Source organism: Notamacropus eugenii, chromosome 4 (genome assembly GCF_028372415.1).
Source record: "Notamacropus eugenii isolate mMacEug1 chromosome 4, mMacEug1.pri_v2, whole genome shotgun sequence".
NCBI classification, from domain to species: domain Eukaryota; kingdom Metazoa; phylum Chordata; class Mammalia; order Diprotodontia; family Macropodidae; genus Notamacropus; species Notamacropus eugenii.
The window spans coordinates 95,575,716-95,589,739 of NC_092875.1; the positions used below are offsets into that span (position 1 = coordinate 95,575,716).

The following is a 14,024-nucleotide window of genomic DNA, read 5'->3' on the forward strand; positions in this document are numbered from 1 at the left end:
TAGTGAAAATAAAAACCTATTTTTCCCCACATACTTCCTGAACTCTTTCCATGAAGCCTTTCCATGGACTCCAGGGTTAACAACCCCTGATTTAATTAAACTTCCTCATTTTATTAATAACGAAACTGAGACCTAGAGATGAGAAAGGCTTTGCCATGGTAGCATAGCAAGGTAGTAGCAAAATCAGAACTTAGAATTGTGTTATCTGAAATCACCCAGGTACTACTGATTGATTTCTTTACTGTTTGTATTTTTGGTACCATGTTCTCATTTTTCTGGAATGGTAATGTGAGGCAGCATGGCATAGGAGAAAGAGCCCTAGACTTGAGAGTCAGGAGACTTGGGATATAGAATTAGTATTATTACTGACAAATATGTGTGTGTGTGTGTGTGTGTGTGTGTGTGTGTGTGTGTGTGTGTGTGTCTAACACTTAATCCCTTTTGGATTCAGATCCCCCTCTTTCAACTGAGGGTATTTAATTCCTGTTTTAATATATCATTTGATCCCTTAGAACTCTTTACATTTTTTATGTATGATTCAGACCTCTTAAGTATACATTCTGCAGTTATCAGTCTTTATGTTTCCATTCAAGACTTACTACCTAAAACAGTACAACTCATATTTTTTGTAAAAGAATATTTTATTTTTTTTAAATTTATATCTCAGACCAGTGCTTTTGGAAACAAATTATTGTGCCATTCATTCTCATAGTTATTTACTTTCAAATAGTTTATAATAAAAATTCCCATTGTTGCCACAGCAAGAAAAATTTGCTAAAGCCTCTTCTGCATTGACTGCTGATGGCTACAAACCCAGAGAGATGGAAAGTCTCTTGTGGTATAGGAGAATAAAATCATACATTTTTAGATTGCTGTGAGATGCAGGATGTTTTCATTTGTGTTTTACCTGAAATCTCTAGTTCATTTGATTGCTTTCTTTATGCTATAAAGTGATTGGGCTGGTTACTTTTTTGCATAGAGCATGATTTTTTTTTAAATTTAGTGTACAGTTCTTTTCCTCATCTCCTTATTCTATATCTATGATTCATGGACAAATATTGTACAGTTCCACAGAAAACTTCCAAGTGTTCTACCAACTGTTGGACCAAAAAAAAAACCTCTTCATATATTGTATCTTTTATTGACTGAGCTAAGAAAATTTAAGAAGAGAAAAAATTATATGAACCTCTCCTCCGTTCTAGAAATTGTGAAGTTGCATTATTCTGCGGCAAAAAGTTTGGAATAGAAATGTTTCCTCAGTGTATTGTTGCTAAAAATATTTGTAGTTTGGGAAAGTATGCGTGAATCTGACCCCTTTGACCATCTGCCCATTCTAAGTAAATGCTTTAGGTTCTTCAGCAGCTGGAGAGAGGAAAAGGTCAGGAATATCTCTCCATGTATTCTTTACTCCATCTATGGAGTCTTCCATTGTAAAAACAAAGGCATTTTTGTGGGTTATTTATATTCTTTGCTGTCCAGCACAGATTAACATTTCTCTGAGACATTTTTACATTTTATTTTTGGTGAAGAAGTAGTAAAGAAGAAGCACAAAAAATGAAGAAAAGTAACACATGGGGTTCCTTTATTTTTTAGTTTCCATTGCGTTCTTAGATTAGAATAGTTCAGTTCAACGTGTGTTTATTTGTTTAAAATTCTAAAATAAAGTTTTACAGTAAACTAAATGATTCAGTACTTGATAATCATTAAAATAAAAGATTGAGCATTTGTATGCTGGCCTGGATGTTATGAACTTAGTAGTATTCTAGAGTAGAGTCACAGGAACTCACTCCCACTAAAACATATCTGACAGCCAGTTCTCCATCCTTTCCTTACAGATCTTCAGTGAAGTCTTCTTTTTTTGGAGGGATCAGGGAGAGTCAATTTTCATAGCATTTGAAGATTTACAGAGTACTTTCCCTCTAACAACCCTCTGAAGTAGAAATTGTAAATATACATTTTACAGGTAAAGAAACTGAGACTCATGCAGGTTAAGTGACTTTTCCAAATTCATACAAGTAGTTAACAGCAGAGCCAAACAAGCACTTAGATCCCTTAACTATTAGTCCAATTATCTTTCCAGTATATCATGCATTTATCAGAAGTAGAAACATCAAATCCAGTCTTAGGTTTTGTATTCCTAGAATTTATCATTTGGGTACAAGAGAGGTATAACTTTGGGAAACTGAGATTCTGTGTCTAGTTTTCCCATTTCCTCTGAGCCATTAATCCAAGAATATGTATTTGAAAAGACCAAAGTCACAAGTTTGATATCTGTATCAGCTAAATAGTTTTGCTGTGCCCAGTGTCCAGAGACATTATACCTAACTCCACTTAGCTAATATGTAACACCTGCAGCTAGTCACTAAGGCAGAGGAGAATACAAATGAATGAATGAAATGTTCAGTCCTACTTCAATTCATTGGTGCATCCTCAATTTGGATACTTCCTCTAGTGATGTTCATCACATCCCCTCTACACCTTACCTCCTATGTGACTTTTGTCCATGTTGTTGTTCCATTGTTTTAGTCATGTCCAACTCTTTGTGACCCCATCTGGGGTTTTCTTGGCAAAGATACTGGAGTGGTTTTACCATTCCCTTCTCCAGTTCATTTTATAGATGAGCAAATAAGGCAAATGTGGTTAAGTGTGGTTAAGTGATGTGCCCAGAAATGTCTGAGGTCAGATTTGAACTCAGAAAGATGAGTCTTCCTGACCACAGGCCTGGCATTCTATCCACTGTGCCACCTAGCTGCTCTCCAACTAAGACTTTTGACTATAACCTCCTGTGAATTGTCACGTATTGTCCATCCAACATAATGGGGGTGTTCCTTTAGATCTCTTGACATTGTGTGGGTACTATTGCAGCAAGCCACCTGTCATTTTCTCTCATTATACAACTAGCCCACCACCTTTTCCATTCATATACATTTCTAATGGCTTCTTGTGTAGTTCTCTATTCCTCTTTTTCAATTCGTGACCCAATTCATTAACTATTAGAAGACTATCGAAGCTAATGTGTTCTCATGGACCAACTCTTTGGGCTATCCTTTCAAATGCCTATCATAATCTGACCAACAAACATGCTTCATCCACTTATAGTTAGGTATTCATCTGTTTGAAGCAGTTAGGAATCTTATTTAGTTGGCTCTACAGTCCCAGGTTTGATGCAGTTAACACAGTGCTGTCTTCAAACAGGAGTGTCTGGGGACCCTCCCCATCTATGGGGAATCCCTCTTCCATTGGGACTCTTACATATGGTCCATGACAGTGACAGATAACTAAATTTCTCTCTCCCTGTTTTATGCCACCCTTAATGTTTATAATGAGAAGATCATGGAACAAAACTAGTTCTGTTCTAGCATGTTCCAAGGAATCTCATATAATTTTTTAGTCATAACAGCACAGTGGAATCTTGTTTCCACTATACTTCTCAATCAACTGTATGACTTTAAAGATGTAATCTCCCATACAATACATTTTATAAAAGCTTGCCTATCCGTTTCTCATTCCTTTTTCAAGGATATCCTCCATATATGTATATTCTCAGAAAGATATAAAATAAGTATGTGGATCATTAGCACTCTTTGCTCCCTTTTCTGAACCTCTTGTTGCTGTTGCTACAGAAGCTACATGGGAAATAGGGCCACTTCTTAGTTTTCTTTGTTTCATAGAAAAAATTACATCACTTAGTAGTTTTTTAGGTGATGAGCCTCTCTATACTTAGGTTGTTTGGTCCTTAGAAAGCAGTCTGATGTTAGAATTATACTTCAAGCCTTTTGAGACTGATAGAATCTGTAAGAGCTTGTAGCCTACTGGCATGATCTTTGAAAACCTAGCAAATTTCCACATTACAGTGAAACTTTGGAGTAGACCTTTGTGTAACACTACTTGGCTGGAGGATGGGAAAGAAGTTAGGTTTGGAGATGGAAGGGAGGCTCAAAATACAAATTGTGTATCAACTGTGAAGTAGTAACTTCATCTTCATATGTAAAGAATGACATCTGAGAGATATGGACTAACAAAGTTGATTTTAAAAAAACACTTTAGAGATTAAAAGATCACATGTTCCTTGAGGCAAAAGTGTAATGTAGTTAACTAAAAGAGCTAATGTTATCTGAGGCTGCATTAATATAAGTAGTGCTACTCATAATAGTAATTTTATCCACTTGTCTAGTAACTATAATACTGTATTCACCAAATATTAAATATAAAAGAATAACAGGATACTTATCCTTGACCCTCTTCTATCTGAACTGTATCATATAGATAAAAATGAGATAATAGTATTAAGGATGATGATGAAAACAGATGCATATAAGGCTTTCAAGCCTGCAAAGCATCTAACCTTCACAACAACTCACTGAGTTAAGTGACAAAGATGTTATTCCTGTTGCAAGACTTTAAGAAACTGATTGTAAGAGAGGGCAAGTGCCTTGGTCAAGATCAGTAGTTAATGTGTGTTTGAAATGGCATTTGAACCCAAGTCTTCCTAAATCCACAGCTAGCACCCTATCCCCATGAGATGATAGTTCCATTATCCTCTGCACTGAACAGACCACATATGGGTTATTATGTCCACTTCTGGATATCTTCTTTGAACATCAATTAAACTGATGCTTATCTAAAAGATGAAAACTAGTGTGGAGGGGAAACTAGCAACCATGTCATACACAGACTGATTAGAGAACTTAGAATTGCTTGTTTGGAAAACATAGGACTTTTAGGAGGACACGATCAGTTAATAATTTCATTTGAAATGATTTAAAAGGCTGTTGGGTAGAAGAGAGACTTTACCTCTTATGTTTGGCACAAGACTAAAATCTGGGACAATTGAGTAGGAGGTAGAGGAAACAGATTTTGACTTGACTTAAGGAAAAATTTTCCTAACAATCAGAGCTATCCTTTAGTTAAATGAACTGCCTGGTTTGGTTGTGAGTTCCCTATTACTACAGGTGATCAATCAGAGACTTGATTACATCTTTTCTGGGATGTCAAAGAGGCAATTTATGCATCAAGAATGGGTTGGAGAAGACCCTTGCTGGTATCCTTTCTAACTCTGAAAATCTATAATTCTAATTATTTTATGTGTAACATATTTCGATAAATTGTCATGATTTTTATTTTGTCATTGATATGTGCCATGACTTGAATTACTACAACAAAATTGATTCATCACCCCACCTTCTGGTGATGAGCATTTCCAAAACTCGCCGGGCTTATGTTTGACTACAGACATATAGTCTAGGTCCAGGCCTGCGCTAGAAGCCTTTCCAGTTTTATAGACATGGTTAGATTTTGTACTTTACTGGTGTAACTTTCAGTAACCCAGGGTCACTTGCACACCATTGTCAGGTATTTTAAAAAAAACTTTAGTAGAAGATAGGTTTTTGTATATACAGTATGTGCAGGGTAGGGCAAAAATAATTTCCACTTTTATTGATAAAAATTTGAAATAAAAAACATTGAACAGTAGACCAAAAATATTATAGTCAACTATATAATAACATTTGCTTCACTGTGTATATATCTATATAGTTGTCCTTCAGATGTAAATTCTGTCAAGTTCTGCTTTTTGTCTATTTCCCATAGTGCCTTGTGTGGTACACTGTATAATAACAATACAGTGAAGACTATTTTCTGAGTATTCTGACAACCAGTCCCCTACAGCAAAAGATCACTTGTTAAAAACATCCTAAAGTATGCAATGGATTCCATTTTTATACAGAACTCATGGCATGTTTATTAGTAAAAATTCATTTCCACATACATTTTGGTCACTAGTAGCAATTTTTCAGACAGTGACTACATTCCTGTATTAAAAGTCTACAGTTACTGTTAAACTCTTAAATATCTGAAAAGCATGCCAGTTGTTTATTTTCCTAGTGATGGATTCCTCAAGCAGAAACAGAGAAACAAAATAGTATCTTTGATACTTTTGATGAAGCGGTTTCCTCTAAATAAGTTAGTTGATAGCTAAGTCAAGTTTTGATTTTGCAGAATTAATGATCGCTTTTAATAAAATATTACCCCTCCTTTTTCTTTTGGGAAAATTTACATTTTATATCTATAACCATGGTTTGCCTTTTCCATGTAATTTTTAATAGGGCTGGTTTGGATTTCTGCCGTTTGGGTTTTTGAACTTAAAAAGATGACTTTGTGCACTGGTCTATGAGAGAAATGGCACAGCAGAGCCTCCAGTCAAACAGGAATGTATTTTGGAAACAGTCAGGCAAATTCCCAGATTAGAAGAGGCCCTGGGACAACTGAGCTCACTCTGCATGAGTAATTCTGGGTGGCTGTTTCGTGCAATAAACTGGGAGGTTATAAGCTTTCAATGAGCTTCATTATTAGAACCCCTCCATACTGGTGTTAAGACATGTAGGAAGTGAACTGTTTACTATTGTAGTTAAGATTTTGCCTAGCTCTGCCTGTGCTGGGAACCCAAAAGAATTCCTACACTATGGGAATCTAACAAATTTGTAACTTGTGCTGCACTCTAAGTATTTTAAATTATGGCAGATAGCCAAAATTAGTAATCTGCATAGCAGAACAGGAAGGAGGTGGTAATATTATATTGAACTTCAAATATCCATTGTAATAGTAAGAATCTGGTAAGTAAATTGCTGTATTATTTGCTATTTTTTCTTCCAATTAAAGCAACATATAGATTTTCTTAAAATCTATATAACTAAAAGCCATCATTGAAAATGTTATTTCTTATTTCTTTACTGTCCTGTTAAGGGTATCACTATTCTGAAATGTAGCTGAAAAACTGGACTTAGGTATTTGACAAATTTCAAATTGGCGAGTTAAACTGAAACTTAACTGTGGGTCCTCATTGTGTACTAATGCTTATGTTTTTACCTTTCTGAGTTTGGTAAAAGAAACTTTTTCCATATGAAGAATCTGTGGTTCCAAACATGTATCTGCTTGATAAATTGCTTCTTGGGATTTCTCAGGGTAATTATACTTTGCCACGAGCACAGAATGAATTTTTAAATGCAGAGATTTTGTTGTTCTTTATATCCCTTCCCCCAGTCCTGCTCATTGCCATCTGGTTTGTTTGCTTGTGCTTACCTCCATGCCTGTGCTTTAAGTGAAATGTCCCATTTAGAACTGGAACAGTCCACAATCTTAATGGGGTTGGTTTGAAACCCTCCCCTACTGGCCCACTATTAAAGAATCCCTTGCTAATTTTTTCCCTCAACTACTTGGAGCACACTGGCATTGAGAGAACTGTCTTAAGGAGGTTTTCAGGGTGGGGTTTGGAGTACACTAACACACAAATGTCAGTTCTCCTTAACCCCGTTTATTGTCTCCTTAGTACAATACTGGAGGAGGAGAAGCTTCAGCAAGAAGAGCGAATGAGAATGGAATCAAGAAGGCAGGTCACAGTGTCCTGGGACTCAGGAGGCTCAGACGAAGCTCCTCCCAAGGTAGTCATGTTATTGATTATTAAAAGCTGTTTTATTTCCTATCTTTAAAGGTGTCAGCAGTGCTGTAGTGCTGTCTTTGCAGAAGAGCCAGAGGATCACTTTTTCAACTGCAGACATCATATTGGATGATCTGTTTTGTTCTCACAACAAATTACTATGCCCACTAATTATTTCTCATTTTAGCGTCTCCTAATTTTCTCAACACCCAAAAATATGTTAATAGACAATGTTCAGATAGATGTTGTTTCAAGTCTAAATTCAGGGCTCGTAAATTAAGCTGAGCAAAATTTCTCCTTTGTTTCTTTCTGACGTTTAGCTTGCTTCCCCTCCTCCACAAACATGAAATTTGCAATAGAGGAGCCTGGCTCTCAGCAAAACATTTTTGTCCTTAGCAAATTACAGTTGTTTGGGATTCCACTAATCAGTAAAATCAAGTTTACAGTAGATGGTGGCGTCAGACTGGAAATGTATTCATTACATTGTAGAATGTGTATTGAAAGTAATTTTACATTCCTATATGATCCGATCTCTTTTTTTGAAAATCTGGCTGAGATCCTTATGCATATGTTTGGGCTGTTGATAGGTTGTTTTCTCAGAAGTGGAAACACATTGAAATGAAATTAGGTGCTACCCTGCTGCCTTCTGTTATGGACTTCAGTTGCCTTAGTCAGTCAGTTCTCAGACTTTTTGGTCTGAGGATGTGGGTTATATATTTACCATACTGAAATTTTAAAAATTAAACTGTCTTAGTATAAAACAGTTTTGACCTATACCCTTTAGAAAGTAGAGGGGAGGTGCAGAGAAAGTCCACTACTTAGAAAACCGTTGCCTCATATTAAAAAATGCATCCCTGAGATGTGTCCAAAACAACTTACTTGACCAAATTAATTAGGTGTTTGAGTAAGCCAAGTAATTGGTGTCCAGTAAAAGATTTTTTGCTGTTTATGCAGAGTCTGCTGTAACAGTTTTTGCCTGCTGTGTCCTTTGCCTCTTCTTCTGATGATACTATATGCCACACTGATTAAACTAGAATCTTCCATGGAAGAATTGGTAGAGCAAATATTTGACTTTGTAAAGATATAAATTAAACCTTTGTTTAAGATACTAGTTGACTTACAAAGATTTATTAGCAGTTAGGTTGGCTTGAGTAAACTAGTATAAGTTCCTTGGAATGAGAATTCACACACTTTTGCTAGCTTTTTTTTTTTTTTTTTTTTTTTTTAGTGCTTATAAATTCCCAGATTTAATGCAGTATAACCAACAAAAATGACTAGAGCAGCGCTCTGGGAGCCGAGACCTGAATTATAGTTATGGGACCTTAAGCAACACTTCCCTTTCCTGGGGGCTCGGTTTTCTTATCTGTGCCATTATTGTACAGGAAAAGCTAGTAGGAAATATTGTTCACATTTTAAAATGCGATGACAGCTTAAGAAAAAAGTGTTTAGTACTCTGCCTGGCACAAAGTAAGCAATATGTAAACATTAGCTGGTGTTAGCATTTTTGTTATTAAGAACAGTATTTAGCATATACCTATGCACATAGACATACAGTGCAGAACATATCCTTCATGGGTGAATAAGCTCGTTTTCTAATATACTACTAGCATTAAAAAAATCACTGAATTCAGGAACTTTGTATGGAATGAACTCACTAGTTTATTGGTTTTTGCATAATTTAAATTGGGCTAGTTTTTGTTTTCGATGGTTGCTGCAAAATGGACCAGTTAGATTTTTGTGCAAAATGGACCAGTTAGATTTTTGTATCATATTGTTTTAATACTTGAGAGAGCAGTAATTTTGTTGGTGTGAGTAATCCTTTCACCAACACAGATTACAACCCATCTTTAATTTAACTTACGGTTTTTGAGAATTACTGTGACTGAAAAATTCATTATCCTACAGCCAGATGGTAATGAGTTCGTCTGAACTTTGTTAGGCCTGTCCCTAAGCAACAGATATGTAGTCATTGTATCATCAAATCCCTGCTGGAGAGAGATTTTTTCCAGACTCTGTGCCCCAGGAGTACCCAGATATGACATATTATGACATCAGAATATGAAGCATTACAATAAAACTCCCTAGAATCATGGACCTGGGTTCCAGTCCTGCCACTGACACTTAGTTGTGTTACTATAGGCAATCTACCTTGCCATCCTCAGCTTCAGTTTCTTCATCTGTATAATGGGGATAATAACATTACCCACTTCACAGGGTTGTTGTGAAGACCAAATGAGATAACCTATGTAAAGCATTTTGTAAAACCTCAAAGTTCTATGTGAATGTTTATCATTATTATTGTATTAATAAAAATGGTCTGTTTGAACAGGAGTCAGACCTCCCAACTCCCATACCTGCTCCAGCAAAACCATAAATTGGCACCAGAACAAATCATGATGAATCATGATCAATGAGAAACTACAATAAATTACTTCTTCCACCCTAGAACTATAGAAGAGGTCAGCTGGGAGGCTGAGGACAATAGGAAAGGAGTCTGTAAAGTAGGTTAGCCTTCCAGCTAGATTAGATAGTCACAGTTATGGTCCACAAACGTTTATGAAGTGCCTATTTTGTGCTATAAGCTGTGCTAAGAATGGGGATACAGAGTAACTTATACCACTAGGAGCATATGTACCCTCTAAATCTCTATGGCCAAAGGCAACAAGATTAGAAAAAAGGCCCAAGGGTAGCAACCTTGGAAATGCTCAGAATGGGACCCTGCAGACTTAACACAGGGCTCCAAGGTTCCCAGCACACTGCCATTAGATGCCAGACGAAGCATCTAATCCTGAGAGGTGGAGATCGGTACAGAAACCCAGGGACCCAGGGAGACCCAGGGGCAGAGCCTGGCTCTATCAAAGGCTCAGTTCAGGAAGTCTAAGAAAAACCAATCATTATGAAAACTCATCACAAATCTGAAGATGTCCAAAAAGGAGTGAATAACTTTGTAACAAGTGTAAGCAGAGACTCAAAGGAAAAAAAGGACTTTCCCAGAGGACTTTTGAAAACAGAGGAAATGAAGCAGAGCATTTTAACAAGTTTTAGATAAAAGCTCTGGAGGAAAAAATTGGAAGAATAAGAAGACAAAGTGGTGAACCTTGCCCAGATTGTGGCCACCCTGCATAATAGGATAGATCAGATAGAAACAGATAATTCCATTAGGCATCAAGAAATAGTAGAACAAAATCAAAAGATTGAAAAATTGAAGAAAATGTAAGATATATGATACCAAAAATAACAAATCGAGGAGAAATAATTTAAGAGTAATTAGATTCCCTGGAAAGCATGATTTAAGAAAACAAAGTCCATACACTCCCTCAGGAAATCATAAATTAAAATTACCCAAATCCATTAGAACCAAAGGTCAGAGTAAAAATAGAAAGAACCTACCAATCACCTTCTAAAGAAACTTCAAAAGAAAAGGTCCCACAAATAAACAAAAACTTACAGCAGACATCCAGAAAGAAGTTTAATTATCAAGGAACCCCCAGGAAAGGTCACCTGAGTGTTGGAAACTTCCAAAAACCAGAGAATATCTCAAGATACAATTTTTCAAAATGCAACAGATACATATAAAGACCTACCCTATAAATTTAAATGTAATCTTAATTTGAAATGAATCCTTAATTCATTCGAAGGACTTTTAGACATTTCTGATGAAAAGACCGGAGCTAAATAGGAACTTTGAAATACAAATATAATAGTCCAGAGAAACCTAAAAAGGTAAATTTGAACAATTGGAAGGGGTTTATGATGATACAATCTTAACAGTGTAATGGGGGAGAAAAAAACCAAATGTCCCCTTAAAACTTTAATGTCACAATACATGTCACATAGTAGGTGATTAATAAATGTTTACTGATTGTCATCTTCAAAAAGGCATTAAGAGAGTTAAATTAAAAAACAAACAGAGGGCCTGGGAATGGGTTGTATCTGTTCTGAGTTTTTGAAGAGGATAAAGAGACGGAAGAATAAAAGGAATAGGAGAGTGGGATGTGCTATTTCTCATAATTAGGGTGCATGAGAAAAATGTACAAAGGTAGAAGAAGGAATCAGAGAAGTGCCAGTAGATGAATGTCCTTCTTAATCTCAAATGGATACATGTTCACACATAAAAATCACGTAATCATTAATGGGGAAGTAAGTATTGGGGATAGTAAGAATGAAAGGAGGAAGTTGAGGGAAAATAAATTCTAGTGTTGGAGGAATGACCACAAGCACAGCAAACTTCTGATCCTGAATGAGGTCTTAAACGGAGGGAAAAACACACAAAATTTAAGAAAATGTGTTAGATTGCTGCCTAGACAATTGTGGCCTGTGAGTGTAATGGAATCCTAGGGGCTGTCAGAAGTTACACGACATGATTTTTGAGATTCCTGTATGAACCGGTGCAAAAGAGCAATTCTAGAGAGCAACAGCGTAAAGAGAAACAGTCCTGAAGGACTCAAGGCCTCTGGTCAGTGCAGTGACCAGCCTTCTCTCTGAGTTACCTGTGGTAAAGCACGTCCCCCACCTCCTGAGACAGAGCTGATGGATACATGGTGCAGAAAAAGACGTTTTTGGGACATGCCGATTATGTGAATTCTTTTCGCTTGGCTAGCTATGCTTATTTTTTGCAAGGGCTTTTTTGTTCTTTTTTTCCTCTCAGTTAAATGATGAGGGAGGACTTAAGAAAAAGGAATAGCAATAGTGATGCTATGAGAGCCATTGCGGCAGTTTTTTTTTTTTTAAATCCCAAAGAGAACAAAAAAAAGTTGAAAGGGAGCATAGATAAATAGAACACTTTAAAGAAGTAATATGTAGAATTTTTTAAAGCAAGTGTTCCTAAGGTTCAGAGTTTCAGAGAGGATTGTTTTTTTCACATTCTTCTCTGTGTATAGCAGTGCCCCCTTTTTGGTGTCAAACTTTGGAATAAAAAATCGTATTTAAAATTTAATTTAAATTTATATTAAAAATTTTAAAGACCTGGACAATTTTTTTGGATGGGTTGATAGCTGATTTCATCAGCATAATGAAGTTTCATTGTGGAAGCATAACAAAAACAGTAGCTGTCATTCATATGACACCTTCTTTACAAAGCATATTATCTCATTTGATCCAACATCCTTGCTAGTCCCAATTTGCAGATGAAAAACTGAGGCACAGAGAGGTAAGTCACATGATTGTAACACCCAATAAATTGCAAGAATTCAAAAATAGGTTTTATGTTTTAGAGACCAAAATTACCTTAATGCTTTGACAAAATTTGCCTTGATTTCCTGCCTATAAAATTCTTAGGCTATGTCTGTCTGTATTTTAATACTTTTTTCCCCAAGATATACAATTCCTGTTAGCCAGCTGTTAGACAATAATAGACTTATAGGATATAGAAGAAGAGTGTCTCTGGACCAACAGCCTCAGTTATGTATCCCCATGCTATATAGGTTGTAAATGAGATCAGGATTTTGAACCAAGGTTGAAATTCTGCCTCAGACACTTACTAGTTGTGTGACCTTGGGCAAGTCATTTAATGTATTTGCCTTCAATTCTTCAACTGTAAAATATGAATAGTGATAGCACCTCCTTCTCAGAGTTATGTCAAGGATCAAATGAAATAATATTTGTAAAGCACTTAGCATGACACGTGGCACAGAGTAGGTTGCTATATGCTATCATCATCATTATGTTTTCTGACAGCAAAGCCAACCTTTTTTTCTACTGTCCCTTCTAAAGAAGCATTTAACTACAGAGGCATGGTAAATTATAAGCAAACTCTCACATTGTTGAATACCTTTGCCATTCGAGAGTTGAACCTGCTTTCTGTGTTTCTCAGTAGACATCCTCACTATCAAATCCTCTCCTATTTCATGTTTATAGGATTTTTCACCTCAAAAAGGTATTCAGTTACTCTGAAATTGAGTGACACCATGACTTAGCAGCTCTGCTTTCCTGTATGCAGTGGTGATATCACAGGTCCTATTCAGTTCTGTACAAGTTCTTATATTTCTTCTCACAGTTTCTTATCACAATATTTCAGTTCCATTAAGTATAGGTAGGAAATGCAGCTTCTAGATTTAAATTTCATGAATGACTGGAAAAAGAATTTACAAAATCTGAAAAATAAATTCTCCATTGAGATTCAAAACACAAAGCAGTAGTAAAACAGATGGAGTTGTACTTAATAACTCCCAAAATGAGTTATTGAATGTTATATGCTAATGTCATATGCTAATGTGCTGTTATATGCTAATGAATACTTAAACATTTCTGAAGTCTTTGTTGTCATTAATATGAGTACTTTTCATCAGTATAGATCACAATCCATCTACATCTTTTTTTCTGATGCTTTTCTCTATATATACCCCCTATATGTGAATCCACTGTTCTGGAATCCTGCCTCTGCTTCTTTTAATACGTTGAAAGTTTCCAGTTCAGTGCTCAGGGTATCCATCTGTTATACCTCACTTTTACTCCATGACCAGCATTCCCATTAGAGAAACTCCATTTACCAAATGTAGGTAAGCACTTGGTCTGTAATTCATAACATAAGTTGCCCAGAGATGACAGGGCTCTGCTAGATGTCAGCGGTGACCCTCGAACCCATGTCCTCCTG

The 14,024-nt window shown here is 36.1% G+C and overlaps 1 protein-coding gene across 19 annotated transcripts in view; it reads left to right on the top strand.

The window, feature by feature from the left end:
• PTK2 (protein tyrosine kinase 2) overlaps positions 1 to 14,024 on the top strand; it is a 418,748-nt gene that overhangs the window by 350,090 nt on the left and 54,634 nt on the right. For 18 of the 19 annotated variants that reach the window (XM_072602962.1, XM_072602979.1, XM_072602958.1 and 15 more), the window contains one exon: positions 7,325 to 7,436. In XM_072602962.1, the coding sequence (XP_072459063.1) occupies positions 7,325 to 7,436 (112 nt within the window). Of the gene's footprint in view, positions 1 to 6,588; positions 6,612 to 7,324; positions 7,437 to 14,024 lie in introns of those variants that run through there. The other variant, XM_072602978.1, reaches the window with a different exon arrangement.